The 26,659-nt window shown below is 47.2% G+C and overlaps 1 protein-coding gene across 1 annotated transcript in view; it reads right to left on the bottom strand.

Moving 5' to 3' along the window:
- Window positions 1-3,788: 3,788 nt before the first annotated feature.
- TAOK1 (TAO kinase 1) overlaps window positions 3,789-26,659 on the bottom strand; it is a 55,832-nt gene continuing 32,961 nt past the window's right edge. Inside the window, exons 8-20 of the mRNA XM_042835434.1 lie at window positions 26,505-26,596; window positions 23,960-24,053; window positions 22,780-22,861; window positions 20,786-20,953; window positions 19,749-19,952; window positions 18,455-18,589; window positions 17,658-17,894; window positions 16,772-16,900; window positions 15,635-15,838; window positions 14,951-15,190; window positions 11,822-12,034; window positions 10,563-10,745; window positions 3,789-6,855 (exon numbers count right to left, since the gene is read on the bottom strand). Of these exons, the coding sequence (XP_042691368.1) occupies window positions 6,394-6,855; window positions 10,563-10,745; window positions 11,822-12,034; window positions 14,951-15,190; window positions 15,635-15,838; window positions 16,772-16,900; window positions 17,658-17,894; window positions 18,455-18,589; window positions 19,749-19,952; window positions 20,786-20,953; window positions 22,780-22,861; window positions 23,960-24,053; window positions 26,505-26,596 (2,443 nt within the window). The 3' untranslated portion in view covers window positions 3,789-6,393. The remainder of the gene's footprint in view (window positions 6,856-10,562; window positions 10,746-11,821; window positions 12,035-14,950; window positions 15,191-15,634; window positions 15,839-16,771; window positions 16,901-17,657; window positions 17,895-18,454; window positions 18,590-19,748; window positions 19,953-20,785; window positions 20,954-22,779; window positions 22,862-23,959; window positions 24,054-26,504; window positions 26,597-26,659) is intronic.

The raw sequence follows: 26,659 nt of genomic DNA, 5'->3' as shown, positions 1-26,659 counted from the left end.
CTACCCTTAGCACACACCGCTACCCGCTCGCACACAAAACCAAGGGCTGCTCACGGCCAATGCCCGCGGCTCGGCCCAGCGACCTCCTCGGGCACCCCAAGGGCCGTCGCCTTTCTGTTATACACACTTCACTTTGTCACGTTAATTATTTACATCAGGGCTGTCCCCCTCCCTCCCTCCCCCCCCCCACGTTTCGGCTGTTTCTAGGCAGGGAACAACGCTCCCGTTCCAAGCAAGCAAGGAGAAGGGCTGCGAGGGGTCAGGAGGGAAACGGGAGGGAGGACGCAGGCGGTTCGCTCGCCAAACCCGCACACGAGGACGCTGCTCCTTCACGGATGCCCGGCCCTCGGAAGCTCCATCCCCACAGGCCAAGGGCGGCCGGGACCCGGCCCTCGAGCACAGCCTCACCCGCACCCCAAAGCCCTCTGCCTGCAGCTTCCTGGGATGCTCGGCGCAGCTCTGGGCTCCGGGCTCACCTCTGCTGCGGGGCAGCGGGGCGGGATGGGCGCCCACGCCGTGCTCCAGGATGGGGCTGTGGGACACGCGGGGCTCCCGGAGCCGCGCCGAGCAGCAGAGCCGCGTCCTTCAGCTCATCGGCAGCCGTGCTGCTCGCCCAACTCTGCTGAGCTCAGAGTTGCCATAGAAATGCGTGATCCTGGCGCTAAAAGCAGGCAATGATCTCAAATGAAATTCTTCTTTTTTCTTTTTTTTTTTTTTGTCCTTTTTTTTTTTTTTTTTCTTTTTTTTTTTTTTTTTTTTTTTTTTTTTTTTTCCTCCAGTAGGTTTAGATGAGCTCCGGGGCTTAAGACAAAAGCACTGAGAAAGGGGAAAGAAAAACGGATCGTTTCTACAAAGGCTGAAAACAAAAAGTCATCAGACGGTATTTAAACCGCAGCAAAGGAACGGAACCCGCCGAGCTCAGCCCCAGCACCGCTGCCGTCCGTCGGGCTGCCCACAGTGGCACATGGCACAGGGGGGGCATGGGGACCCCAGGCTGAGCCCCGCTCCCCCCAGCAATACAGAAGCACAATTCCTTACAGCGTCACCTCGACAATCTCAGGGATTAGATGCATGCTGCACTACGACTGGCAATTACAGTAGCTTTCTGCTAGCTGGCACAGACTGTTCTCTATAAATTTTAGTACAAAAAAACTTAAAAAATACAGAAACTAGGTCAATTTGTTACCTACATATTTACAGATAATTACAAAAACATTTTTTTTTTTTTTTTTTTTTTTTTTTTTTCCACTCACAATCATTCAACTAATTGTCAGTGAAAATTCAAACTGTGCATGTTCTGAGGTACCCGTACTCAGGGGTGGGCAGCGGGGCCGGGCTCAGTGCGCGCACTCAGGGGAAGCAAGCAGGGAGGGACGGGGCCGCGCTGGGACACAGCGCTCCGAGGGCACCGCAGAGCTGCAGCCCCATGCTCCCATAGCCAAGGGCCGCCCCCAGCCCCGAGGAGCCTGCAGGTGAAGTGCAATGGTCAGAGCCCCGCAGCTCAGTGGTTAAGGTGCTTGTTGGCCGCAAATCTGCTTTGCTAAGTCCCTCTCCGGCTGACAAGGCCTTCCTCCCCACTGCGCGACGGGACCGGGGCCACCTTGCTGCAGCAGGTGACATTTGCCACAACTGCTGGCTCCGCTGGCTTTTTCTTTTGGCTGCTGCCAGCTCCCCACAGCGCACATCTCTCCCAGACCCCGGCACAACGGCCTCATAAAAGTGCAAACTGACACAACCACAGCAGAGCGGCGCGGCCACGGCGGCCCCACGCGCGCTGCCCACGGGCAAGGATGGCACAACCCGACCCACACCTCTCCTAAAGCCCTGCGAGAGACCTTCCAACGGGGAGAGAGGGAAATCGCCTCAGAACCCTCCAGCAGCACAATGAGCACCCGTGTTTGGCATGCTGCTAAGCTGGCCAGGCCTCGGGGCTGTGGGGGACACAGCTGAACGGCAGCGACCCGATGCACAAATGAACCATTTTTAACCCCATCTGCCCGACGTCTCACTAAGATGTTGGGGTCTCAGAGGACCAAGGAGGAGGTCAGCACAAGAGGGCTTCACAGCTTGAGGGCGGCCATCCGTCCAGCATGGCACCCAGGGGAGGACAAGGCCATCCTCTGCTCACGGGACTTGAGTAACAAAGCACACGTGCCTAAGCAGAATAAGGAATGCACCAAAATTGTATCGATACGCATGCGCACGTCTACGCACATGTGTGTTAAATCATCCAACATCACTTCTCTTGCCATCCTTCACAGACCTGCTCTAGCCACAAACCGCAGTGCTAGGAGCCAGTGGCAGCTTTAACTCGGGACCATCAAAGGTTGGAGGCACGGTGATGCTGCCAGGACCCAGCTGAGCCCACGGGACCCAGCTGAGCCCACACAGCCACCCGCTGCTCACTGCCCCTCAGCAGCTCTGTGCTCCCCTACCACTACATCACCTCGTTTTCTTCTCCGCAGCCTTCCGACTTGCCCGTACCCTCCGGGAGCTTTCCAGCACACTGCTAGCAGCTCTCCTGCCCTCCTGCTCCCTGCAAAATGAAAGCAATGATGAGCAGGGCACTGTACCCAGCATCGTGCCCTCGTCCTCGGAGAGCCCCGCACGGCCCACGAGCACAGTGCTACAGCACAGAACTGAAGTGCCCTGGCAGAACTGCACAGCGGGACGTGGGTGCCTGCACACCCACACACACAGAGTACAGAAATATATACAAGGGAGATACCATATATATATATATCCAGAGATGTGCGTATTGAAAGGAGTAATGGTAGACAGTGGTACAATACAATTTATTGCCTCTCAAGAAATGGCACACGAAGAGGGTGAGCGGGGCAGGGCAGCTGGCAGTGCACCCAGCCCTTCCCCTGGGGACCATAACAGCATCATTCCAGGGCCTACGGTGGTGCACACTGTGCAGGCTGCAGCTCATGGGCAGTGCACGCTCTTCTAAAGCACGAGGGCTGCATGGGGAGCAGAGCGGTGCCAGCCTGTCCCCGAGCCAGACAAGGGATGGCTGCAGGGAGTGTCTGTGGGAGGCCTGCTATCAAACCACACAGATCTCTTCAACCCCTCTGAAGCCCACGGGCTGGGAGGATGGGGTGCAGGCAAAATGGAGCCGGGCCACTTCAGCTCTGCACCCCAGGAAGAAGCACGGAGCACACGATACGGATGGGAGAGGTGGCTGCTGCCTCCCTGGGAGCCTCGCACTGATTTTAATTAAAGAAAACCAAACAATTTCAGATTGGATGAAGAGGTGAAATCGCTGGCTCCTCTGCTTGCGTTTCGGTTTTGTTTCCCATTTCTGAGCTAAACTACAATAAGAAATTTGCACAGGGGAAAAGAAAACAACCACCAAGCAACAGATTTCGGGTGCCAAGCTGCTGCTCGGAGAATACTGCAAGAACATCTGCCAAGCAGTCCACAGAGCAGAGTTTCCCCAGTGTTAAACACAAGAGTAAAAGATGTGACAGAACACTTTTACTGAGGTACTGGAGCAGTTCCTACCACGTTTGGTATTCCACAAGCCAAGGTCAGGGCACGGCTGCAACAAGCGCCGTCCGGAATCACCGATCTTAAGTTTAAAAACAGAGTTTGCAAACTGATTCAGAAATTGTTTGCGTCTCTTTAGCGGATTTCTGAGCCGTTCACGCATCTCACACACCTCCAGTGCACAACCTGAGTCCCTCTGGCCACGCTGCACAGCACTGCTTTCCCTTCGGCTCAGCTTTTTAGGGCAGCCTCCTTCCCCCAGGCACACGCAGGGACACACACATTTAGACCAGTTGATCTGAATCAGTTTTTGCAAACTATTTTAATTAAAATATTAACTTGTTGGAATAGTCCAGGTCTGCACATGATATACATGTAAAAATGGTTACTACACAATTCTTTTTGAATACAAAAAAAGCCAATACGGGATAGCCATCATTTGGATTCAGCATTCAGTCATGCTCGACGTTACACAAAGAGATGGGAATTGAGAGAATCCTGTGGAAGTAGCTCAATTTAAGCCAGAGACTCGACCAAATTCAAACCATAACAGAAGCAAAAGAAGGAACCCGCGGGCACAGCCTGTCCCACTGCTGCTGGAGGAGCGGAGCTTCACGCCTCGTGTCAGCACCGTGCTCTGGACACACGCTCCACACTCACACAGTAAACGCCAATATAGTCTGGGGGGGGGGGTTGGCCTTTCCATTCTTTCTGGTTTGTTGTTTGGGTTTTTTTTCCCCTCTTGTCCCTTCTTTCTAAACCAAAACCTGTTCCGCTGCGTTTCTTTCTAATCAATATTTGCAACGCAAAAGAGTGACCCCAAAACATCCGACTGCATGTGAGAACAGAGCAGAGGAAGGGACAGCACAATTCAGAGTCACCACCGTCCGCAGGGGGCAACGGCCCCTTCCTCAGGACCGCTCCTGTGAACTGCATGGACTACAGGGCTCCTCGCTAAGGGGCTGCCCAAACATCTGTTGGTGGTTTGGGCATTCCATCTCAGTGCTACGCCAAGACGCTCAAAGCCCCAGTGGGATTCACTGGACGCAGGCGGAGTGTTGAGGGTTGGGAGTGGACGTTAATTTAGCTACCGAAAGAACGCCGCCCTGTTGAGAGTACTGAACAGCAGCGAAACACTGGAGTATTTACTACATAAATATGTCACGTGGACAAACACATTCGGAAAACCTTGCTTTTGAGCCCTATAAACATATTAAAGGCAAATCCTAGAGTTAGCAGCTAGTGTTTTCTTCAAGATGATTAGTGTGCAAGGAAAAACATTTACAAAGAACCCTGGCTAGTCAGTCCCCAAGACAGAAAGCTTTGCCTCGAGCCGAACCTGCACTCCTCCTAACCCCACAGTGCTGGCTGCCCCAGCCTGCTCGGGCACTGACACAAGAGCACGGCAGCATCTCCAGTTCCCAGCACCAAGGGATGACACTATGCCACAAAGTCCCTCGCTTCATTAGACTCCCTGACCTTTTATCACTGGATTGATTTCCACGACCTCCTTTGCTTCCTTTCAGTAGTACAGCAGCTCCAACGAGCCTCTGGAAGTAGTGCCTTCTTGCACGGCGTGATATGCTGCCAAACGATCACAGCATCTCAAGGGTCTGTAAGAGTTGTAAAGTATTGCAGCAACAAAAATAATAAAAAGGAGCCTCACATGCAGCAAGATCTACAGTGGTGATGTGGGTTAGTCATCAGCTGGGAAGAGTCATTGGCTCAGCTCCTCCTGGTACACTGTGGCAACTAAACATTTCAACAGTTGGCTACACTCTACATGTAAACAGGAAATTGCAACAAGCCAAAAAGGTAATAAATTGGTGGATGTAGTGTAACAATGAAAAACCCGATCAATGGCATTCTGTGACTATGGCATCCTTCAAAACACCTCTGGCATTTGAGACTGATTGGCTGAAAATCTAACATTTCTGAATGGAGCAAAAAGGACTACGCTGGGCTCCAAGCATTATTCTGATGCTTAGCTAAGATGAGATGTCACAGTATTAGCTGTACAAGTGCATTACTTACACTCCTCTGCCCAACCTCGCCTGAGCTACCAGCAGCACAGTCAGGGAGTGCTAAAGCAGGAATACAACTTCTAACATTTCTAGCCTGCTCCCTCCAAACAGGTTTACCTACAGTGTTCTCAGGAAGCTGACCGGTGCCTTCTGAGAGAACTTCACTTCTGACACAACACGGAGCCGGCACTTGGGTAGAAGGGCCCTGCTGAGCCCCGGTGTCTCCTGGCCTCTCTTCTGACCCTTCTTCCTCACCTACAAGTCTTTGAAAATGCCTCCTGGCAGAGGCAATACCCTAGAAATGTTTCCTCTTTAATGACAAATAAAAACGGAACAGAAGATCCAGCTGTTCCTCCCCTGGATGTTGGTTTAAAAGGCAGCTTGCCTGGTTTTTGCAGGGTGGGAGTTGGAAATTCACGGACATGGGAGGAGGTCTCTGCTCTCCCTCAGACTTCCTACGGATGGTGTGACGTGGGCAGCCTGAGGCCCTTCTGTCCTGTCAGCGTGATGACCACCAGCCAACTCTTCTGACTAATTGCATATATTTCTCAGACGCCCTCCCGAGACCCCTCCAAAAAGTAAAACAAAAACAAAACCAACAAACAAAAAAACTAACAAACAAAAAAAAACAACCAAAAAAACAACCAACAACAAAAAACCCCCCCCCCCCCCCCCAAACCCTGCAGCCAAATACTATGACATCCCAGTTAGTAAACACAAAACGTAATGCTTTACAAAATGAATACAATATTCCATGTGCACCCAGCTTCCACACGTCAGCACCGCACTGAGGAGGCTGCTGGGCTGGTGTCTGTAGGCAGTTTCTGTTGGCAGACAGCTCCAGTGGAATTGCCACCCTCAGTTATTGTTTAAGTTATGTATAAGACATGTGTGAACCATTGGATATTTGTGAAGTAACACTTGTGCTCCTGCTCATGCCCTGTTCCGTCCGTCCCCCAGAAGCTGTCCGCCTCAGAGCCTGGGGGCTGTTGCGGACCCCTATCGCGCTACCTCGAGGTACCCCCTGCATGGGCCCCGAGGGGTGACCCCATGGCTGGGGTCCACCTTGCATTGGATGGCCCCAAGCTTGCGGTGGGCCACCCATGGGATGACCCCAGTGAGGTCCTGCACCCCCAGTAGGATTGTGGGACCAGCCAGAAGCTCCCGGGTAGCTGTGGCTGAACGCCTCGGGGGAGAGATTAGAAAGAACCATATTACTAAAACCTAGCCTCATGCTTTCTGAGTCAAAGGCTTCGATCTCGCGAGCTTGACGCTCCAGCAGGCTTCGTATCCGTTCGGTACGCTCGTTCTGCAACGCCAGCATCTCCTCCTCAATCTGGGAAGAAAAAAAGAAGAGAGTCTGTAGCAACAGGGCTCCTTCATGGGCACACGGCCTCAAGTTTCTGAAGGACCCTGAACACCAAGCTAACGGCAAATCTTCTCCTCGTATTCCTGCAGGAGACAGGATCCAGCTCACACGTCCACCAACAGACCGTTCCTAATGCAAAAGGATGACCCCCGTGGAGCTGTGCATGGCAAAGCACAGTGAGCACTAGCTGGAGTGCCTCCCTTCCTGTTCCCTCATGAATACAGAGCTTTTCAGCGATGTGAATCCCAAGTTTGCAGTGATACTGACAACTTGACATAGGCAAATCTTACAAGAGTACAGCTTCCACAGAAACCTACTGGGAAAACACCTTTAGACGCAGCCAAGCACAGTATCTACAAACACCTGCCAGCACTGCTTAACGTGACCTGCACTGCTTGTAGCTGAATCTGCTGATGACATTTGCTCTTTTCTCCAGGAGCCAACATATTAGCCCACATTCAGTTTCCTCTCAAATGTTCACTGGTCAGATTTTCCTAGCTCTCATTTACCACCTGTTATCTATCCATTCCCTAAATTGGTCGTGTTACCCTGCTACCTTCTCCAGTGTGCATGGCTGAAGAAAGCAGGCAGCGATGTTTGCGGCGTGTGGCAGATGATCAGCTAGATGATATGCACACTGGCAACTCCAATTTTGTCCCTGCAACGCTGTTCCAAATCAGTTTCCAGCAGTACTTTGGTAGGGGCACTGGGATCAGCTCTCTGAGTGCTGGTAACATGGAGCCATGGCCCCCAACACCCCTCACACAGGGCCAGAAGCCTTTCCCATTGAAATCTTTGCAGTCAGGTGGAAAAGCAAAGAATGGCTTAGTTATCTTCTTGCTGGCACTGAAAAAGCAACATTTGGCCTCAGTGAAGAAGTCCAGAAGGGTAAAAAGCAGTAGCCAAGACTTTCAGCACAGCTCCGTAGCATCTGCTGTCAGCGGTGACGCAGCTGAGAGGCGACGTCTCGGTCTGTGCTGAAGGCACTGGGCAGAGCGTTGTACTGGTAAGCACCTCTTGCCTTAGTCAGGGAATATGCAAAGTGATTTCATCTGGAGTTTAGGAAACAATCTGCTCCCGTGTGAGTCATCTCCTGAGCCATTTCAGGCTCTCAGAAGCAGCCTTACCCACTCGCCTGTTTCTTGCCGCTAGGTGAATGGCACTGGGTCTCTGCAGAGCAGCCTGGCTAACTCTTGCTGAAAGCCATGCAGCACTCAGCAGGCCTGGAAATGGCAGAAGAGGAAGAAGCTGCCTTCTCTAATGTTAGCTCTTTAAAACGCTGCAATTTATCTAAGTGGAATCCCCTTCTCTTTCACAACTGCAGCTCTCCAGCATGTCTGGCTGCACACAGCTCTCAGCCTTTGTGCCAGCGAAACAAATGGGACTTTGTGCAACCGAGCTGCACAGACAGGCATGTCTGACACCCTGTGTGAAAATGACATCACTTAGAAACGACCTCAGGACACAGGACGCTGAAGATGAGGTGTTGGAGGCACATGTGAAGGAAATGAGTGAATCTAAAGTCCTTTAAAGACCCTCCTGGGACAAGCTCAGTACCATTGCAATACAAACAACACAGCACCAGGGTGTAACTTGCACAGAGCCTCAGTCACTGGCACTTAAAAATTGTGCATGGAAGGGGCTGGTTACTCCCTCCTGAGCTCAAGTCAGATGTACATGCTCCACTGAGTTACTATGGTGATGGGCACCATCAAAAATAAAGAGTGCTGTGCTGAGAAGGAAGCAGAATCCTTCTCAGCACAGATGCACAAGATCACTTCTGGAAATATGGTTTATTGTTGAACACTGGGGACTGACTTTGCCACAGGCTGTGTATGTTTGTGCACATAAAGTCAGACATTCATCCTGTGCACATACGTGCCCTTGCTCTGGTTGCCAGACAGCTTCAGTTAGCACAGGCACACAAATACCAGGTGACACTGCTGAGCAACCTGCACCAGAGCACTAGAAGCTCCAACCTCTTACAAAGTCAGAATACCCTTCCTGTAAAGGCTATCCCTTCAAAAGGAAGATGCATCCACATTTGTACCCAGGTGTCCTCCCTTGAGCTGCTGCAATTGAGCTGTAATTCCAGCAACTGTCTCACCACTGATTGCATCAGCACCAACACATAAGCACTGCACATATGGCTAAATAAAGGCTTCCCACCTATGGAAGCTGAAGGACCATGCAGTTTTTCACTATTCTAAGGTACACAGGGCACAAAAAAGAAAAAAAATATGCTAGACCTTGTTGCTATTGCTTCCTTTTCTCCTCTACGCTGTAGCACTGCTAAGCTTCCTATCGCTATTAGTGATGCCAGTCACTATGCACAGGCTTTGATCCTCATCTGCACTGAGAGGCTTACAGAACACTGTCACTGACTGATGCAGTTTCTTGGGCTCAGCTTGCAGTACAAAACCACATGCAGTGCCCATCCTGCACACGAGGAGCTCAGCTTGCTGTGGCACACTTCCTCCCCTGGAGTTCCCTTCAGTTCATACCACCAGAGGGCAATGCACACCCAGCCCAGTACACACTTTGAAGCAGGGCTGGGACAGGAGCAGAACTAGAGATGGGATATAAAAACGATTATCCCACATGTGGGTGCCACAAAGGAACCCCATCTGCACAAATTCAGTTTCTTCAGAGATTCAGCTACTTGCAGGAGACCAAAGCACAGTGCTGCCTTCTTGGAGATGTTCCTCTGCTGACCATGAGGTGGAGCAGCTTTATTCCAACAGGGCCTCCTACCATCTGTTGGCCTCTGGGAGGATTTAAGTGCAAAGAACCTCGAGGCCACAGAGTAATTGCCATAATTTAATAATCACCAATCAGCATCGAAGCTAAGAACTGCTGTGTGAATGGTGATGGCTGGCACCCTCAGAGCAAATCAAAAGGGGAAAAACTCACAGCAGGAAGGCTGACTGCGTATTTCCTTTCACTGACTGCTGCATTACCCTTCCTCTGGTTTGTGCGTGCACTTCTACAAACCCCTGCATCTGGAACCACGTAGAAAAGCATGCTTCAACAAGAAGCATCTCAACACATGCAATAGCCAACTCAAAAAGAAATCTAGGGAGCAGCAGGCTGCCCATGCTTGTGAGTCTTAGCTACAGCCATTTGCTAAGGGCAGCGCTGCTGACAGCAGCCTTTCTACAACATGTGGCATTTCATGGGGAAACTGCAGCTTCGTCTCCACACTGACAAAGAGCAGAGCTGCAGTAAAAAAAAAATCAACCAGAAAACATAGAGTCTAAAATCACAAGTCCATCAATTTTTCATTCCCCCAGATACCTACTGCTAATACCACGCAAACTTCAAAAAAAAGCAACACCTTCCCTTTAGGTCATTATGTCTGTCCCCTGTGAGCTGAGGATGTTGACTTGCAGCTCAGAGACAGAATCATTTGCTTTCCCTTCTGCCCAGGGAGGCACAGCTCCCTCTGTCTCTGGCATGCTTCGAGCAGCTCTGCCCCAGCCAGAAAGCCAGAATCTGCTCACAGAGGACGGCTGAGCTGGCAGAAAGTCACTGAGCCATTAACCCAGAGAGGCAAATATCCAAATGACCTGTGCATTTATCTACACAGCAAGGCAAAAGCAATTTCTCCGCATTTTGATAGGTACAGTGCTGAAAGACAGAGTGTGCTAAGGATGCTCACATGCCCATTTTACCTTCTGCTCAAGGAGGGCCCGACGGAGGGATACCCTCTGTTCAAGATCACGCAGCTCCCGGTCATGCTGGGCTTCTGCCTGCATCTTGATTTTACTCTGATATGCATTCAGCAGCTCCAATTCTTGCTGCAGCTGCATCTTCAAAACCTGGCACTCTGCTTCCTGTGCTTCATCCAAACGCAGCTGGGAAAGGCAGACAATAGAGACGTTTCACTATGGGGTAACCACTCATGACACTCTGGGGGAGGACTGCAGGGAGAGGGAGAGAATGGGATGGGACTTTTGTTTTCTTGGCAATACAATTGGTCTCTATTGTACTTGGTTTCACCAAACAGAGAACCTATAGTGACAAAGACTGGTGACAGTGAGCCCACAGTGCTGATGCAAGTGACGCTGATGAGCAGTGGTGCCTCGGGAACCACGATCCGTACTGCAGAGAACAGCCTGCTGTAGGTGCTAAGGTTCACAGCTCTCCCCTGTTTTCCTAAAGGCAAAGAAAAGGCCTCTTGCTCTGTTCAGCTGGATTAACAAATTTCCTGTGTGCAGGAGACTTGAGTTTGCATTCCTGCCAATGCAGGACATCGGGCAAAAAAAATGACATAAATCTAAAAGCGTTTTTAACACTGAACTTTTAACTTCCCTCACATAAATTAGGCCAGCTACCCTGCTGTGTCAGTGTCAAATCTGTGCAGAGTGATAAGCAGGACACGATATGCATGAAGTGCAAAGAAAACTGCACGTTCAGTTGTACCAAGGACTCAAAGCATTGCTCACATGGTCATTCCTTGAAGAAGGGCTAACAGAACTTTCAGAGCACTTTTAGCATAACTGGAGATTTACAGTCAAACCTCTGAACTCCTCCATGACTCACTGAGCATTTTCCACCAGTGGGACATGCTTTGGTTGGTATCACTGATAAATCAAAACCTAAATGACTTAAAATAGCAAGTTGCATATTATTTAATGATGCTCTAAGAGGGACGTGCATGCTGTCAGACTTCATGCAAAAGCAGTCTTTCAGCCACGCAGATGCATCACTTTGCATCCCTTGGACAAAAGCTTCAGCTTCAACCTGCCTGACGGGAATAATACCTCTTTCCTCTGTATTTGAATGCAGATTCTAAATACAGAGGAATGGCTGTGCTGGGTACGGCGTGTGTAGCAAGGAAGCAGATAGCCTGCTGTCAGGATACAGACTGCTTAAAATGCAAACATCCCTATTTGGCTGAGGAACCCTGGGTCCCTCGGAGGCGACTCACAGCTTGTGTAGAGAGCATTTCATTAATGCTGTGATCGTACTGCTCAGCCAGGATAGCCAGCTTCCGGGTCTGCTCCTCCTTGAGCCGTTTGAGGACAGCTTTATGTTCACTCTTTGGCGTGGTCTCCAGCAGATGGTTTCTCAGTGCTTTGTACTGTCTGGTTTGGATCTTGCATGTATCCTGAAACTGCTTCTTTATCTGTAGTTCTTTTGACTGGAAAGATGGAGGGGACACAAAACAAAGAAAAAAACAGCATGTTTCAAATGGGAGAAATATCCATTCAAATGGATATTTAGGATTACATTAAGGATATGAGTTCAAGAATCCACAAATGTATAATAACATCTACAGTGCAAGGAGGGAAGCAAAATATACAAGAGGCAATGACTACTGCTGCAGCTGCTTTGACACTGCCACTGTGCAAAACAATTACAATAGAGACACTTTCATAACAAAGCTCCAGCCTAAATACAGCTGTCTCCGCACAAAGAGCCTCACATTTGTCACTGGACTGGATCCAGTCCTGGCTGTTGCTTTTCAAGAAAAATTCTTGAGGGACAGGACTAATATTAATTAGCACCAAAAGCCACACTTACACGTGACTGTGCTTATATGGCACGTATACATGAATGGCACTTAATGTCATGCAGAGAAGCAGATCTGGTGCATGGGAAGGGACAGGGAAAGAGACATGCTTTTTCCACTGGGAGTTTGATGCAGATTGGATGTGTTCTAACTCTCGATATTAAGAATCTGGTTTTCATAAAGATACTCAAAAATGGCTGGGAAAGATTAAACACCTGAAGATATACACCACCATCAGCACTGATGTTGTGCTAGCCTATTGAACAACACAATTCCCCAGTCCCAACAGAGGCTGAGCTTTCCTTTCCTGCTTGCTGCGTCTCAGTACTGTGCAGAGATATAACTTTGTTATTGCACATGGGGCTGAGAGACATCAATCTAGGACAAAGTATCTGAACCTGACTTAGCTGTGTGACCTTGGATACATTCTTTCTGTCTTTCTTCCACCTACCCAACCTGCCTCCAGAGCAGCCTGAAAGGGATAGAACCTGCCAAATGCATTGAGGCCCTGAAAAGGAAGGAGTTCCCTCCAGGAGGACTGGCAGGGATACTTCTAACTAAACCAAAACAAATTCAGGAGTGATGAATGGTGGTGGTGAACCGACTGATAGTCCCATTCCCCATGGTAAGACAAACAAAACAAAGCACAAAAACAAACAAATCAAACCAACCACATCAGCACAGTCAGTACACAGTCTAGCCCACTCACACAGTGGTCAAATCCTAGCACTGCGCTTGGAGCAGAAACAGAGCACAGGAGCAGATTTCTGTCCCTGAATAAACTGGAGGAGCTCTGGGACCTGAAGCAGCACTGCAGGTACATGTGTACATCTCCTGCCAGCCCCTGCACTGACTGCTCCTGGAGCTCACCCAGGGCTCAGCAGGTGATAAGCACAGCACCTGCAGCTACACAGAAAGATCTGTTGGAACCAAACACAACCGGCCCAATTCAGACATCAGTTTTGTTGTATAAACCAACAAGCCCATCTTGTCAAATGGATGCAGAAAACAGGACAGAGGCAGGCTTCATTCAAACAAAACATATGTAATGGAGAGGAAAATATCACTTCTACCCTTCCTAAAATCACAGCAAGTTATTCCCCTCCTAAAGGCCTTCAAGGTGCTCTCTCCCTTCCTCTCAAGGAAGTGTCTACAGGTGCTTACACATCCCCACCAAGGACCACAGCAAACATCAGCAAACTGTTTTGTGCTCACATTCCATGAAGTTTCACTTGGACACCACCAGGCTGTTTACAGCCTTCCAACCCAAAGGCTTCAACAACAGGAAACAGAAGGGAGGGGTAAGATTTCCAGGCAGCCTTCTGACAAGATCATTTGGACCCGGTGTTGTGAAACACCAGCAAGAGGGGGTTTTCATCACAATTAAAACGCTCAAAATAATAACAGAGCGGTTTTTACTGAAGGGCGAATTCTGTGCAACTCTACACGAGGTGCTGGATTGACAGCTCAAGCCTGAAATCCTCTGCTAATCGCAGAACAGCCATGCATGGCACAGCACAAGCTTTCCATGCTTCCTGCCAAAACGCCGCAGCCCTGTCCCAGCTGGAGAAAGGACAGGGTTGGATGCTCTGCAGAGGGCAGCTCTGCAGCCTGGAGAGAGCTGTGGTTCTGTTGGCCTTGCTGCCAGCTGGGAGCAAATACAGACGTGCTGCCCACTCGTGTTTGCACCACATCACCTTGGGGAGGCAGAACTCATTCATGCTAATCTCAGAAGGATCAACCTAATGCAGCTGGTTCGGTTTTATTCAGCTCAGAGTGCAGCACAGCTTCGCTGTGAAGTCATCTGCTATTTATACACGATATCCTTGGAGATTCTCAACAGTGATCAGATGGTCCCTTGTACTCACAAGCCAGGTTTTCACCATTTAATATTATTCTAATACTGGCAAATCACATTGTTTTCTTGATGAATTTCTGTTCTCAAGTGCTGGTTTTTTTTTCTCTGCAAGAAGATAGCTTGCACCAACTGCAGGTTAAGTCAGATGTGAAATACGAAGCAGGAAGATCTAGAACAACAAAGAATTCCCATGCTCAGTATGCCATACACTCATTTTGTTACTGGCACAGCCAAGCACTGGGCGGAGAGAAGCCTGCCTCCTCCTCAAAGGAAACGTACCAGCAGCTGTGTGAAAACTTTCTACTCCATTCTTAGACACTTCAGAATAAACCACTGTGCTTCTCTGGGCGAAGCTTACAACAATAATAGTAAGAACCTCAATTACAGCGGCCCTGAAATTCTGGCCAACCACTTCAGCTTGAAGAGCTGGGCAAGAAACCTACGAGAGCACATCATGACAAAGGTCAGCACAAGGAGCTCCCTGAGGACACTGCAGCTGGCTGGTATCCTTCACACCTACCATCCCAGCCGCAGTGTAAAGGCATTCACACAGAACCTCTTCAAACTAACGAGCCTCACAATCCCTTGGACCTGCACACACAGCAAACGAGACCGGGGCTGCAATGTGCCACCAGCAGCAGCAGCAGCAGCCCCTTGGTGCTGCTCGCTCCCACACCACGCAGTACCTTCAGGCTCTTGGGCTGCTGCCGCACCTCCATGACGTGCTTACGCCTCAGCTCCCGCTCCCGGCGCTTGTTGTACTCCAGCTGGTTGGTCAGCTCGGTCTGGTGCTGGAGGCGGATCAGCTCACAGCGCATCTTCTGGATGGTGCTGAGATGGCGGAACTCCAACTCCTGCATGGACTCGTGCTGACGCAGCAGCATGGCGTGCTCCAGGTCCTTCTGGGTCTGCCTTTTGTTTAACTCCTAAAGGGTGACACAGGGGGTTACCAGACTCTTATTTTCTTGGATTCATATTTGTAACGCGACATTATTTTGCTCAAGAGGGCATCCGTCCCTTTCTGAGCCACCTGAGCACAGAGCCCCTACCACTTTTCAGGTGGAGGCCTCCCTGCCACCAGTCATTTTCCTTCCTCATTCCACTTTTCTAGGTGGATTCACAGTAAGCATTTTTTGGAAAGAAGTGATTATTGCATCTGTTGACCTTTCGGATCTGACAGTTCTCATGCAATAAGACACTCGTTTGAACGTTTTACTCCAAATTATTGCAAAAACACCCCAGCCCTTATTTTACTAAAAAAAATTCCTATTTGGTAACGAACTCCTAGTGAGACTGAAGTTGGATAGCAGGAACTCTGTGATACTCTACACACAGATGGCTCCAGGTCCCACCTCTGCCTGCTCTCTCACCTCTCGAACCAGGTCCTGCTCCAGGTTGTGGCGGCCCAGCAGCATCCTCCTCTTGAAGCGGCGACACTCCAGCTCCAGGTACTGCCGCTGACGCCTCAGCAAGTTGGCCTCTTCCTCTGCCTGGAAATGCTGGATGTTCTCCTTCTGCTTGGAGAGCCACTCCTGCTTCTCCTTCTTTGGAGTGCTCTGGTTTTCGTTCAGCTCCTGATAAGAGTCAGCTAATTAGTGGTGGAATAGTTGCATCGAGCTCCCTGGCCTTGAACGACTGGGTGCCTAACAGACTACGCTTCAGACAAAACCATTCCACACGGTTTTCTTGTGTTAGGAACAATTTGAGCTTCTGTAAAATGCATCATATCACATATCTAAGGGAATACCTGGTGACAATTCATGGCTTTTTTTTTTTTACATTGACATTCTGAAGTCAGTATATTGCTTAAGGCACGTTTCATAAACGAATCTTCCTGCTCGAACTGCACTCTAGAGATGCTCAGGCAGTGACCAGGTTTGCTGCAGTACACTTCAGCTAAGAGACATAATTCCTGTATACCAGCAGGCTTTGCTGAATTGTGACCTACTGCCTATCTATCTGTGTAAGACACTCCTATAAGCTCAAGCTATTACATCTTCTGTCAGATCTTAGTTTAGTGCTAGTGGTGGCAATGGTGATGAGGAGACAGTTGGACTAGATGATCTTATAGGTCGTTTCCAACCTTGTGATTCTATGATTTTCCTTGGCTCTGTGGTTCTTTGGACATTTTCTCCCAGGAAAATGTCTATGTTTGGGAATATTCCCCTTTGGGAAAAGTTCCAAAGCTGCGTCACACAGCTGATGGTTGAGTGCTAAATGGTTCTATCAAAAACATTACTTCCAGTGCCTACACTTTCATCCACTCCATAAAAAGAACCACAAAGTTTGATTCCACCATTTCTCTGCATTTCACAAAGGCCATGGTTTCCACTACCATACAGTGATTACTGAACTATTAGCCTGCTTTCTCCATTAAAATTACTAATTAATCTACAGGCCATCCTTACTGCTCTGCTGTTTCTTCTGTCATTTCTGAACATTCACCACTCTTGCAGTGCATTGTACACCTCACTGTTGGTTCACATTTCTCACTGTAGATGAGTTACCTCTTTCAGCTGCTCCTTACGGAGTTTGTATTCTCTCTTCTGAGACTCCAGGAAACTGTTCAGTTCTTTTTTCTGTTGAGCCTGAATATGCTGCTGAAACTTCTTTTCTTCATTGGCCATCACTTTAGCCTACAGCAAATCCAGAAGCAGATCAGTTTCCGAGGCCTGATCAATTATAGCTCATGTTCCATTTTAACCCCGAGACCTGGAACTCACGATACAGAGACCACAATACTCACCACGACTCTGAAAAAAGCATGAATCTCAGGAGCCTGCCCTCAACTCTTCTCATTCCACCCCCCTTAAAGCATCAGCAGGAGTCCTTTTTCAGTGCTTCACTCTCTCAATCCTGTTGAGCTATTCTTACCTAACACAATCAACACCTTATGACCAACCAAATCCTCAGCCCTCCACCAAGAGATCTAAGATGAACAAATAAATCAATAATAATCTCCATAGGCGCCTCCACTTCATTGTCAATTATTTAAAAGCATAAAAATCCCCATATCCATAAGCAACCAGACAGTGAGCCTTTCAGCATAGCTGGCACATTTCTCTGCAGGCTCATCTGCCTCCATAACACTCTATAGCAGTCAGTAACTGTCCAAGGCAAAAGAAAGGAGAACCCTCACAGCCTTCTTCCTGGGGTCAGTATACTAGCATTTAGTACAACACACTGTGATGAAGGACATACCTTTCCTCTAGTTACATAAACCCCTTAGTGTAAGGAAGTGATGTATTAGCCTTTCTCTAATTAGCAATTTGCTTGGCTCCTGGAAACAGACATGTAAGAGACTACAATGTCATCTGTTCATCAGTGAGGTGAAGTGGACAATTCAAAGTAATTAACAAATAAAGACTGGTCTGCTAAACTGTTATCTCCTACCTCTTTTTCCATGGCTGCTTGGTGCTTTTTAATTAGCTTTTCCATTTCTGCAGCAAAATTGTTACGCTGAGTTTCAAGATCTTTGTCCAACCTGAGGCGATGCTCGTCCATCTCTGCCTTCAGTTTATTCTCTAATGCCATCAGCTGCTTCTGGTGTTGCCTTCTCATACGTTTATAGCCAGACATTTGCTCTCGGAGCTCAGAGTCTTGTTCATGCTCCTGCATTTGCCTTGTCACCTAGAAAGATAACCACATTGGGGAAAGGAACTTAACGCTTCTTCATCTGATTTTCAGCACTCTTCTGACCACAAAAGAAAACTATTCAGTGATGTGGTTGTGGTTTTTGTTTTTCTTTTTGTAAAGAAGACCAGAGGTCCCAGTGGCAGCAGAGCAGACTGAAACCTGAATTTTGCAGCAGAAGATAAGCTCATATGGGCTCTAGTATTAGATAATGTCTCCTTAGCCCACTATGAGTGTGTGCATATGTATATGGAAACACACACAAATGGACACAATATACATAAGAAACTAAAGCCAGTTTGCTATTATAAACTGCTTCCTGCATTCTGCTAAGCCTACCAGCTCTGTAAACACCCACTGCACACAAATCACATCTGCCCTGGTGCTGCATTTCAGCTTTCACCAACCCGCATTCTACCCTTTCAGTGATAACACCACAGCCAACGAACGCAGCTCAAGTCCTGCTGAAATCCTGGGAACTGCTGAGAGCTTCACAGAGCCCCCTTTGAAGGCATCCCTTCCTGCACAACCTCACCCAGGCGCAGAGCGTGACGTACCAGCGATGCTGTGCGTATGGTAGCAAAGTGCTCTCGATTGCGATAGTGAGACTTGTGGCGGGATACTTGGGGAGGAGACTGGGGTTCTGATGCCCTCGTTCGAGGATCCGATTCCTCTCTGTAGTTTTCTTCCTCCTTATCAGCAAATATGAACGCGACACAACAAGAATTCCAATTACTACAGATTTTCAGAAGGTTCAGAAGGCATTGAAAGGAAAAGAAAGCAGATCCATTTTACGCTCGTTAGGCCGGGCAGAGGAATGTACTGCAATGGGAGCTGTGATCCAGGGTCTTTAATTTGGAGATTTTGTTGTGCAATTTTATTACTGGGAGGAAAATTACTAATTACTGCTGTAAATGAGAAAAATAAATGGAAAACAGAGAACTGAGTAAAATAGTTTACTTCAAGAAAACATAAAAGCTATCAAGTAGATTATATCAAGTCGGAGAGACAAAAACAACATCTCTGTAACCCTGAAAGACAGAGGATGATTTTCTTCACACCCACCACAGAAATACCTCAAAGCAAATTCTGAGATTTGTGGTGTATTCCACATTCTTACTTTGTCATTCGTCACGCTGCGATTAGGAGTTAGAGATGATATACTAATTAACTCCCCAAGGAAATACCTGTGCCTTTGTTGCATATCTGGGTAAAGAACAAAACATCCCAACCACACCTATCATTAACTGGGAAACGTTACTGGGCTGAGAAAATGCACGACAACCCATCTGCAGGGAGAGCAGCATGGATGCCAGCGACACACTGCACTGCATCCTGCTCCAACAGAGGTAAGGCAGCCAAAGTGACTTCACCCATGGCCATAGAGCTGCACTGCCTTTTTTGAGCATCTTTGCTCATTAACCAAATACCCAAATCATGTGCTGGGTGCTTCAGGAACGATTTCAAGCACCACTGTGGTCTTGGATTTAACAATTCAGAAACTAGAAGGGGAAACCCTTGCATCTTTTTGTCCCCTGAAGCAGTACTCTGCAAGATAAGGGCACTCACTAAATAATCCTATTCACAACAGCCATTGCAAGTCCTCATGACGAAGCAAGCAATTTCAAAAACAATTTCATTAGTAAAATAATTGTTACAGGATCAAAAGAAATAAACGATTTTTATAGCAACTTTCCAATGCAATTTAATGCATTTGTGACACAATATTAGGAGCTGCAAATAATGACTTAACGTAAGAAGCACTCAATTACTTTTTTTGACCACTGAACCAACCAAACCCATTCTCTTTTCACATTCTCAAAGTTATCCAGCCAAAAACCCGATGCTTACCGGCTTTAAGTGAATGACAGAACTATTTGACATCACTGTGTGGTCCCCTTCCATCATATCCAGCTCGCTCTTATCATCCGAGGCATCTGGAAGACTGTTAACACTACTGCTTTGGCTACTGGCACTGATAGACATACTAGGAATGGACTGATTACTTCCGACACTGTTCACTGTTCCTGTCCTGCCAACACCATGATCTTGTTCCTAGCAGGAAGGAATTATTAAAAAAATACAAAAAAATAAAAAAAATTAAAAAAAAAAGAATCAAGAAAATCCAAATCCCTTACAGCTCTGTCAGCCGCCATTACTAGATTATATGTTCATTCTATTCCTTTACACAGGCATCTACCTGCCATGTCATGGCAGTTCCCACCCTCCAGGCATTGTCATGAAGCATTTCTCTTGCGGGATGCTGAGGAGAGAAAGAATCACCCTTGTCAAGATTAACTGGCTGATGTCAGATTCTTTTCAACTGCAAGCCTGTTAACAAGCCAAACTCCATCACGACTCAGCCCCAGCGTGTCACCAGAAGCTGTTCTGACACCTGCATCATCTCAGTAAGTGTTCATCTGGGGACCCTGCATGTCACATAGCTCCCTTCTGTAGATGACAGAACTGGACTCTGTAATTCAGTGACTGCAGCACGCCACCCAAAGAAAGACAAAAAATGAATTTCTGTGCATGGTTTTTTTTAAAGCAAGTACAAATTTCTGTCTTAAGGAGCAGAAGAACATTCTCTAGGTGTACACAAAAGATTACCAAAAGCCTTGTGTACACAGCGAAAACAAGGGAAAATCTGCACAACTGGAAGTCAGCAGTTGGCACATGGGCAAACAGCACAGCGTCTTGCCAGCGCTGGGCATCTTCTGCTTGTCCTTGTGTGTGCCCTGAGGTAGGCTGCACTCCAAGCACAGACAGGAAGGCAGAGTTTATAGCCAGGTGTGTAAACAGCCTCCATTGGTTTCAGCAATACCTGAGTTATGGTTATTTACATGACATCACCTTCCCTCGGTGCAGCATTCACATTTTTCCCTCACCTCTTCCTCCTCCTGCGTTTCAACTGCAGGGCCGTTATGCGCCTCCTGGAAGAGGAGCTTCTTCATTTTACGGTACTGCAGGTTGTCCAGTTCTCTCACTGCATCCTTTGTTCTCTGAATCAAGTCTATTAACACTGTTTCAGGCCGCTCCCGAAGAACAAACATGTGCTGCAGAACACACAGATAGGTGAGTGACCTCCCAGTGCTTAAAGGATACAACCATTATGAGCTCCAGTTGGGCTTGTTAGTTCTCTTTCCTGCACAGGAGAATTCCCTCACAACTAAATGGCACTACATTTAGACTTCATGGTCCAGCCACATTTCAGAATGACTGTTTTCTGATGGGAGACAACCAAGCAAACAAAATAGGTATATCACACACTGTGAAAACAAGCTCTGTTTAAAATTAGACTTCTTCAGGTGTTGGTGTATTTCAAGACATTATCTCCAATTGCATTATCCTCCGAGGAGGATGAGCAGCAAATAATGTAAGAACACTTAAAGCCTGAGATGGTTGTTATCTTTAACCACATGGTCAATAACGTATCAGCCAGCTCTCAGCATAAAACCCCATTCCTTGTTTAGTACAGCTAGATAATCAAATATTCAGCACGCAGCTGTGAGTCATAAAACAGGCTGCAAATCTACATGCACTTCGCTGCATTTCACTGCAAAGGTAGCTACATTTTGCCAACAGGTAAAACAATTCTCCTCTATGTATGTCAGATGCAGCTTTTTCAGCCTCCAGATGAAATGTGCTGTGCAAGCACGAGTCATTTTTAACACCACCACTAGTTTCATTCTGTTCCTTTGGAGGACTGCATCACCATTTCCAACGTGTCACATTCCCTACCTGTCCCTCTAAAGCGGCACGCAGCTGTTTCAGGCTATAGATGTGGAAGGAATACAATCACAAACGTTTAATTTCCATCAGTGTTCACTTTAATGGCAGTGCGCTGCTCAAAATAAAACCGATCTGCAGAACTCTGAAATGGCAGGACTACACTCCCACACCAAACCTTTCCTGGGTAATTGCACTTTTCTTTCATAATTCACCATTTTTAAAGAGGCAAAAGTTCTCAGAACCGTTTAAGTAAAAAACATGCAAAAAGGTGATGATAAAACCTGCAAAAATAGCATCTGTGTTCAGGCAATGCAAAATTTTGGAAACGTGGCTGTTTAACAGAAACGTGGCTGGGGTCAAAAATCCCACAGTAATGCCATGAGCACTGCGAGGGGAACAAGTTAGCAAAACTCAGGATGCCAGGAAAACTTCAGGAAATCCATCAAAGTCACACTTAGAAGAAAGCAGCTGGAACACCCAAGTTCTGTGTGAGCTGCATTCACTTAGGGAACACCGCAGCTTTTTGCAACTATCCATCACGTGGACTGTTTCTAGTCAAAAGCAAGGAAAATGAAGTATCTGCAACATACAGGAGGAAAAATGAAGGGAAAAAAAAGCAAAGAAATAAAGCAGAAGAAAATCTGCAGATGTCAAAGGAAAGCATGGGGAAGAAAAGCTTTCTTACGTCTTCTTGCCCCAGGGGTAACCATCAGAACAGCAGATTTCTACGTGTAAAGCACACAGGTGATGGGAGAGGATAACAAGCCTTGAGAGGTACATATAGCATAGAATAAAGAGGGAAGTAAAGAAAGGTATTTGTTAACTTATGTATGGCAGCTCTGTCAGGATTAATTATAATCACTGGAAGGATAGACTGAGCTTAAGAAACTGACACCCCTGACAAGCTGATGGTCATCCAGTGCCACTTGTTGGAGCGTTCTTTTATGCTGAGAACAGAACCAGCACAGAAAATCACCTGGGGAACTGCACCAGATGCTGCAAAGGGACAGGAAAGCTGCAACACCCCTCAGCTCAAAGGGAGCGGGGACAGCTGGCAGAGCATTGGTAAATGGAATCTACTACTGCAGGTGGGACAGAAGAATGTCACCTTGCCAGTAGGACATGCAAAACAAAGGACAAGCAAGCCCACCTTGAGAAGCTCCTCTGATGTGGGCCTGTCTTGAGGAATCTTCTGGAGGCAAGAATCTACGAAGTTTCGGAAATAGTCAGACCTGTGGAAAGGGGAAAACATCCACCTGAGTGACCTGCCCAGCACTGAGACATTCATGTCTGGATGCTGTTGGAGTGCTGAGGAGGAATCACACAGACCCACTGCTCCATACAACCCCCCGACGGCGCCCACAGCTTCCAGTGGGCCATTCCTGGGACCTCAGAACCACAGAACGCTTTGGCTGAAGAATGTAAAAACACGGGACAACTCGAGAGCTGCGGAAGCGCCGCACACAAACAGACACCCACTTACTGCCGTGTGAGCAGCACCCTGTCAAATTCCATCCTGCACCAACTCTTCAAGGCCTACCGCAGCCACAGATAGTTTTTCTCTCTTCCCCCCTCCCACCCAATTCCCCACCATGGGCTTTTGCTACCTCCATTTTTCAGTAATCTGAAAAAAATATATGCATGAAATGAGCCGAATGTTTTGTCAAGGACCAGGGTGTGAAATGGCCTCACCAGAAAACCTCTGAAGTAGAAAAAGAATTCTAAAAAGTATGGCACAATTATTATGTTAGAGACACGGGACCACAGCTCAGAAAAACATAATTAGGAAGGTTTTTAACCCTTCTGATAAGTTTACTGTGTTTGCTGATTCAAAGCTGAGTCGCTGAGGCTGGGAGGCACAAAACGTTGCTACTGTGATTCATTCTTTTGAAGTTTGTGCAGCAGACATCTGCCACATGCAAGCAGTGTCTTCATCTTACAGAGCAAAACTTCAACAAAACAAGATTTAGGAACTGACAGCGTGGTTAGTGATTTTTAAAAAAAAAAAAGAAAGAAAAAGCAAAAACAAAACACAGAAAACCACATTTTTGGCCAGCCTCTGAGCTGCAGAAGTTTACTGGCCCACGAGCTGGATTTATTACAGGATCCTACGTTCTTCCAGCAGCTCATCCTGTTTCTACTGCATTCGACAGTCTAAAATGCATATTTAGTAATTGGTCAATTTCATATGTGGGGTGTACAGTGAAGCTAATCAGAACCTTCCGGCTCACATCTTCCCCATAGGAATCCAGCCATTTCAGGAACTCAGCATGACAAAGCACTCCATTTACAGCACTTCCCTCCAACATTCCTCCCTCAGCAATACTCACCATTCATTCGACTGTAGTGTAGGGGATTCATTCTGCGCTATGTGATATAAGGCACTCATTGCGTTCATGTTAAACAAAGGAGGCTTCCTTTCCGCTGTGCAAAAAAGAAAACCACTTTTATGGAGGGGGACAGGCGCGCGTTTTTCGCTCCTCTGCATTTCTTAGTTTACATCCCTTCAACAAGAAAACCGCAGCGGCAGAATCACGGCTGCTGAACACCAGCCCAACCCTGCAATCACACAGATATGTTGGCAAGTGTCCTGTGCCACTGGTCTCTGAGCAGAAGATGAAAGCGCTTTGAAGATCAGATGCCTCGTCCTCTCAAGTTTCCAAATTACGTGATTTATCATAGTTGAGTTCTCTGACTCATTTTAATGTTCTAAAATAGGAGTACGTTAACAGGGAGATCTATACTCAGCGTCCAGCCATTAACATTCTTGGTTTGGTGTCACCCACTCTGTTTTATTATTATTATTATTGCTATTATCTAAAAACCAAAACGCTACAGCTGCTAAAAATGCTAACCAATTTTTTATTCTATCGGGACATCACAGTAGAAGTGATGAAGAAAATCTGGTTGCAACAGCCATCAGATCACACTGAACTGACTAAGCACCGGGCAGGAAGTCAGTAGCAGGCTAACTCTTATACTATTTTGAGAGTTGCATTCTCTTTGGCTCTTCTCTCTTTCAAGCTTGTGTTACTCTTATAGACTGACACAGCATGAAAGCTTAATGAGGAAGGAGATGATCTCACTGTAACAACAAAATTGAAGCTTCATCAGAATGTTTATAGGGCAGACCTATAAAGCTCAGCCTCACTATAAACACTCCAGAGAAGCTGCTCAGGCCACGAGGACATTCCTACACCAGTGAAAATGCAACAGAAAACTTTCCTTCCTGAAAAGAGCAAAAAACCAAGAGCGGGGGGCCGCGGAGAGGATATTTATTATTATTATTATTCTGCTTTTTGAGCCAAATAGTAGCAGTAAGCTGTGTACCAGAGATGCTGGTTAACTCATCGCTGTCAGAGAACAGACCAGGCCCTACAGATTCCTGACAAATAGTAAATTGAAGAGTTAGGGCTCAGATGTGGCAGCTGCCCTTCCCCAAGCTGTTTGATAACACTTGCCTTTACTCGGGATCAAACTCCTTATCCATTTAACCACTTTAACTGACTGTTCTCCCTACCTTTTTTCCTCTTAAAACGAGCATAAATCTTCAAGAAACAGTGAAACTGAGCCTTCAGTGAGGGCTATTTCTACAACTAAGCAATAGCTTGAGAAAATTATTAGATGTCTCCTTTTCCTGCCTCCTTTCCACGCTTATTTCAAAGCGGCACAACTGAGACATCGCACCAACCCAGCCTGTAACACTCTATCACCACGACCCAGCCTCACCTCCACCAAGCCAGGAGCCATGCACAGAGCCCAAGGCTTCATACTGCAAGAATGCAGCGTGCAGGACGGCACCCGGGGGTGTGGTGGCCATGAGCTCAGTGCATTCCTAGAGCACTGCATCCAGCCAAATCTCCTCGGTCCACTAGGAGCAGCATTCTGTCATGACAGTCACACCCCTTGAACTTGCTTTATATTGGCAACAACAACAACAAAAATCTCTGCTCTGAAGAAAGAATCTGATTTCGTGTCTTGGAAGAAAATGAAGTTGACAGTTGGGAATGTCAGACAGCATTTTTAGCTAAACTGTGCAGTTCGCATGGATTAGTGTGCTCCTGAGAGCTCCTGCTGCCCTGCCAGGCTGCTCCTGCGTTGAGGTCTTTGGAGTATGAGCAATGCAATGTGACAGGGCTGTGAGGACAGCCCCTGGGAGCAGAGCAGGAGGCAGCCCCACATCCCAGCAGCTCCCAGGGAGCAGATCCCACAGGCTAAGCAGCACTGTGTGCTGGGCTGTGCTTCACTCAGTGTATTTTTGTTCCCAGAGAATATCCTGCCTTCAATTTAAATAGAATGCCACACTGACACAGTGCTCTTACACCAGTGTTCCACTTTAAGTAAAAAGTATTTTCTAGCCAAATCTATTCACAAGTGACAAAATGCATTGCATATAGCTTTGAAACTGTTTACTTAACCCGAATTTCCTACTATTGCAGGTCTCATTAACACATCCTAAAATTGCATGGAAATAACATCAATTTACAGCACTGTTTTCACATCAATACGTTCAATGGTCCATTTCTAAACCCGTCCAGCAAGCAGGCTGTTTTTCAGTTCAGAAGTGATCAGGCCTTCCCACAGAACATGAACACCTTCATGATACAGTGCAGCTATTTTCTTCATCTAACTCTTGTTCTTGGGATAATGGAAACGCTGCCCCAATTCATATCAAATTGGAGACTTGGTTCTGAATTCTGTACAGCATATTTGGTTCTCTTCTCTAAAATTCAAGCCCCAAATTCCCCCCAATTCCAGACAAGGAATCAAGCATAAGTGCTCTGCACTGTAATTCAATGGAGTAAGTTCAAGGTATTAAATAGCTACATTTTATAGTTTGTTGCTTTTTTTTTTTCTTCAAAGAAAATAACTTACCTAACTCAATACAGGTAATTCCAAGAGACCAAACATCTACTTTGCCGTCATACTGCCCTTCATCCATGGCTAAAATCACTTCTGGGGCCATCCTAAAATAGGAAATCAGTACTCATAAAATTCTGTGCATTAGAGCACATCAACATCAGCAGCAT

This window comes from Centrocercus urophasianus, unplaced genomic scaffold, assembly GCF_019232065.1.
Source record: "Centrocercus urophasianus isolate 14NV4802_14NV808 unplaced genomic scaffold, USGS_Curo_1.0 seq_521, whole genome shotgun sequence".
In the NCBI taxonomy this organism is placed as follows: Eukaryota; Metazoa; Chordata; class Aves; order Galliformes; family Phasianidae; genus Centrocercus; species Centrocercus urophasianus.
The sequence above is the reverse complement of the archived record's forward strand: the minus strand, read 5'-3'. Positions and strand labels throughout refer to the sequence as shown.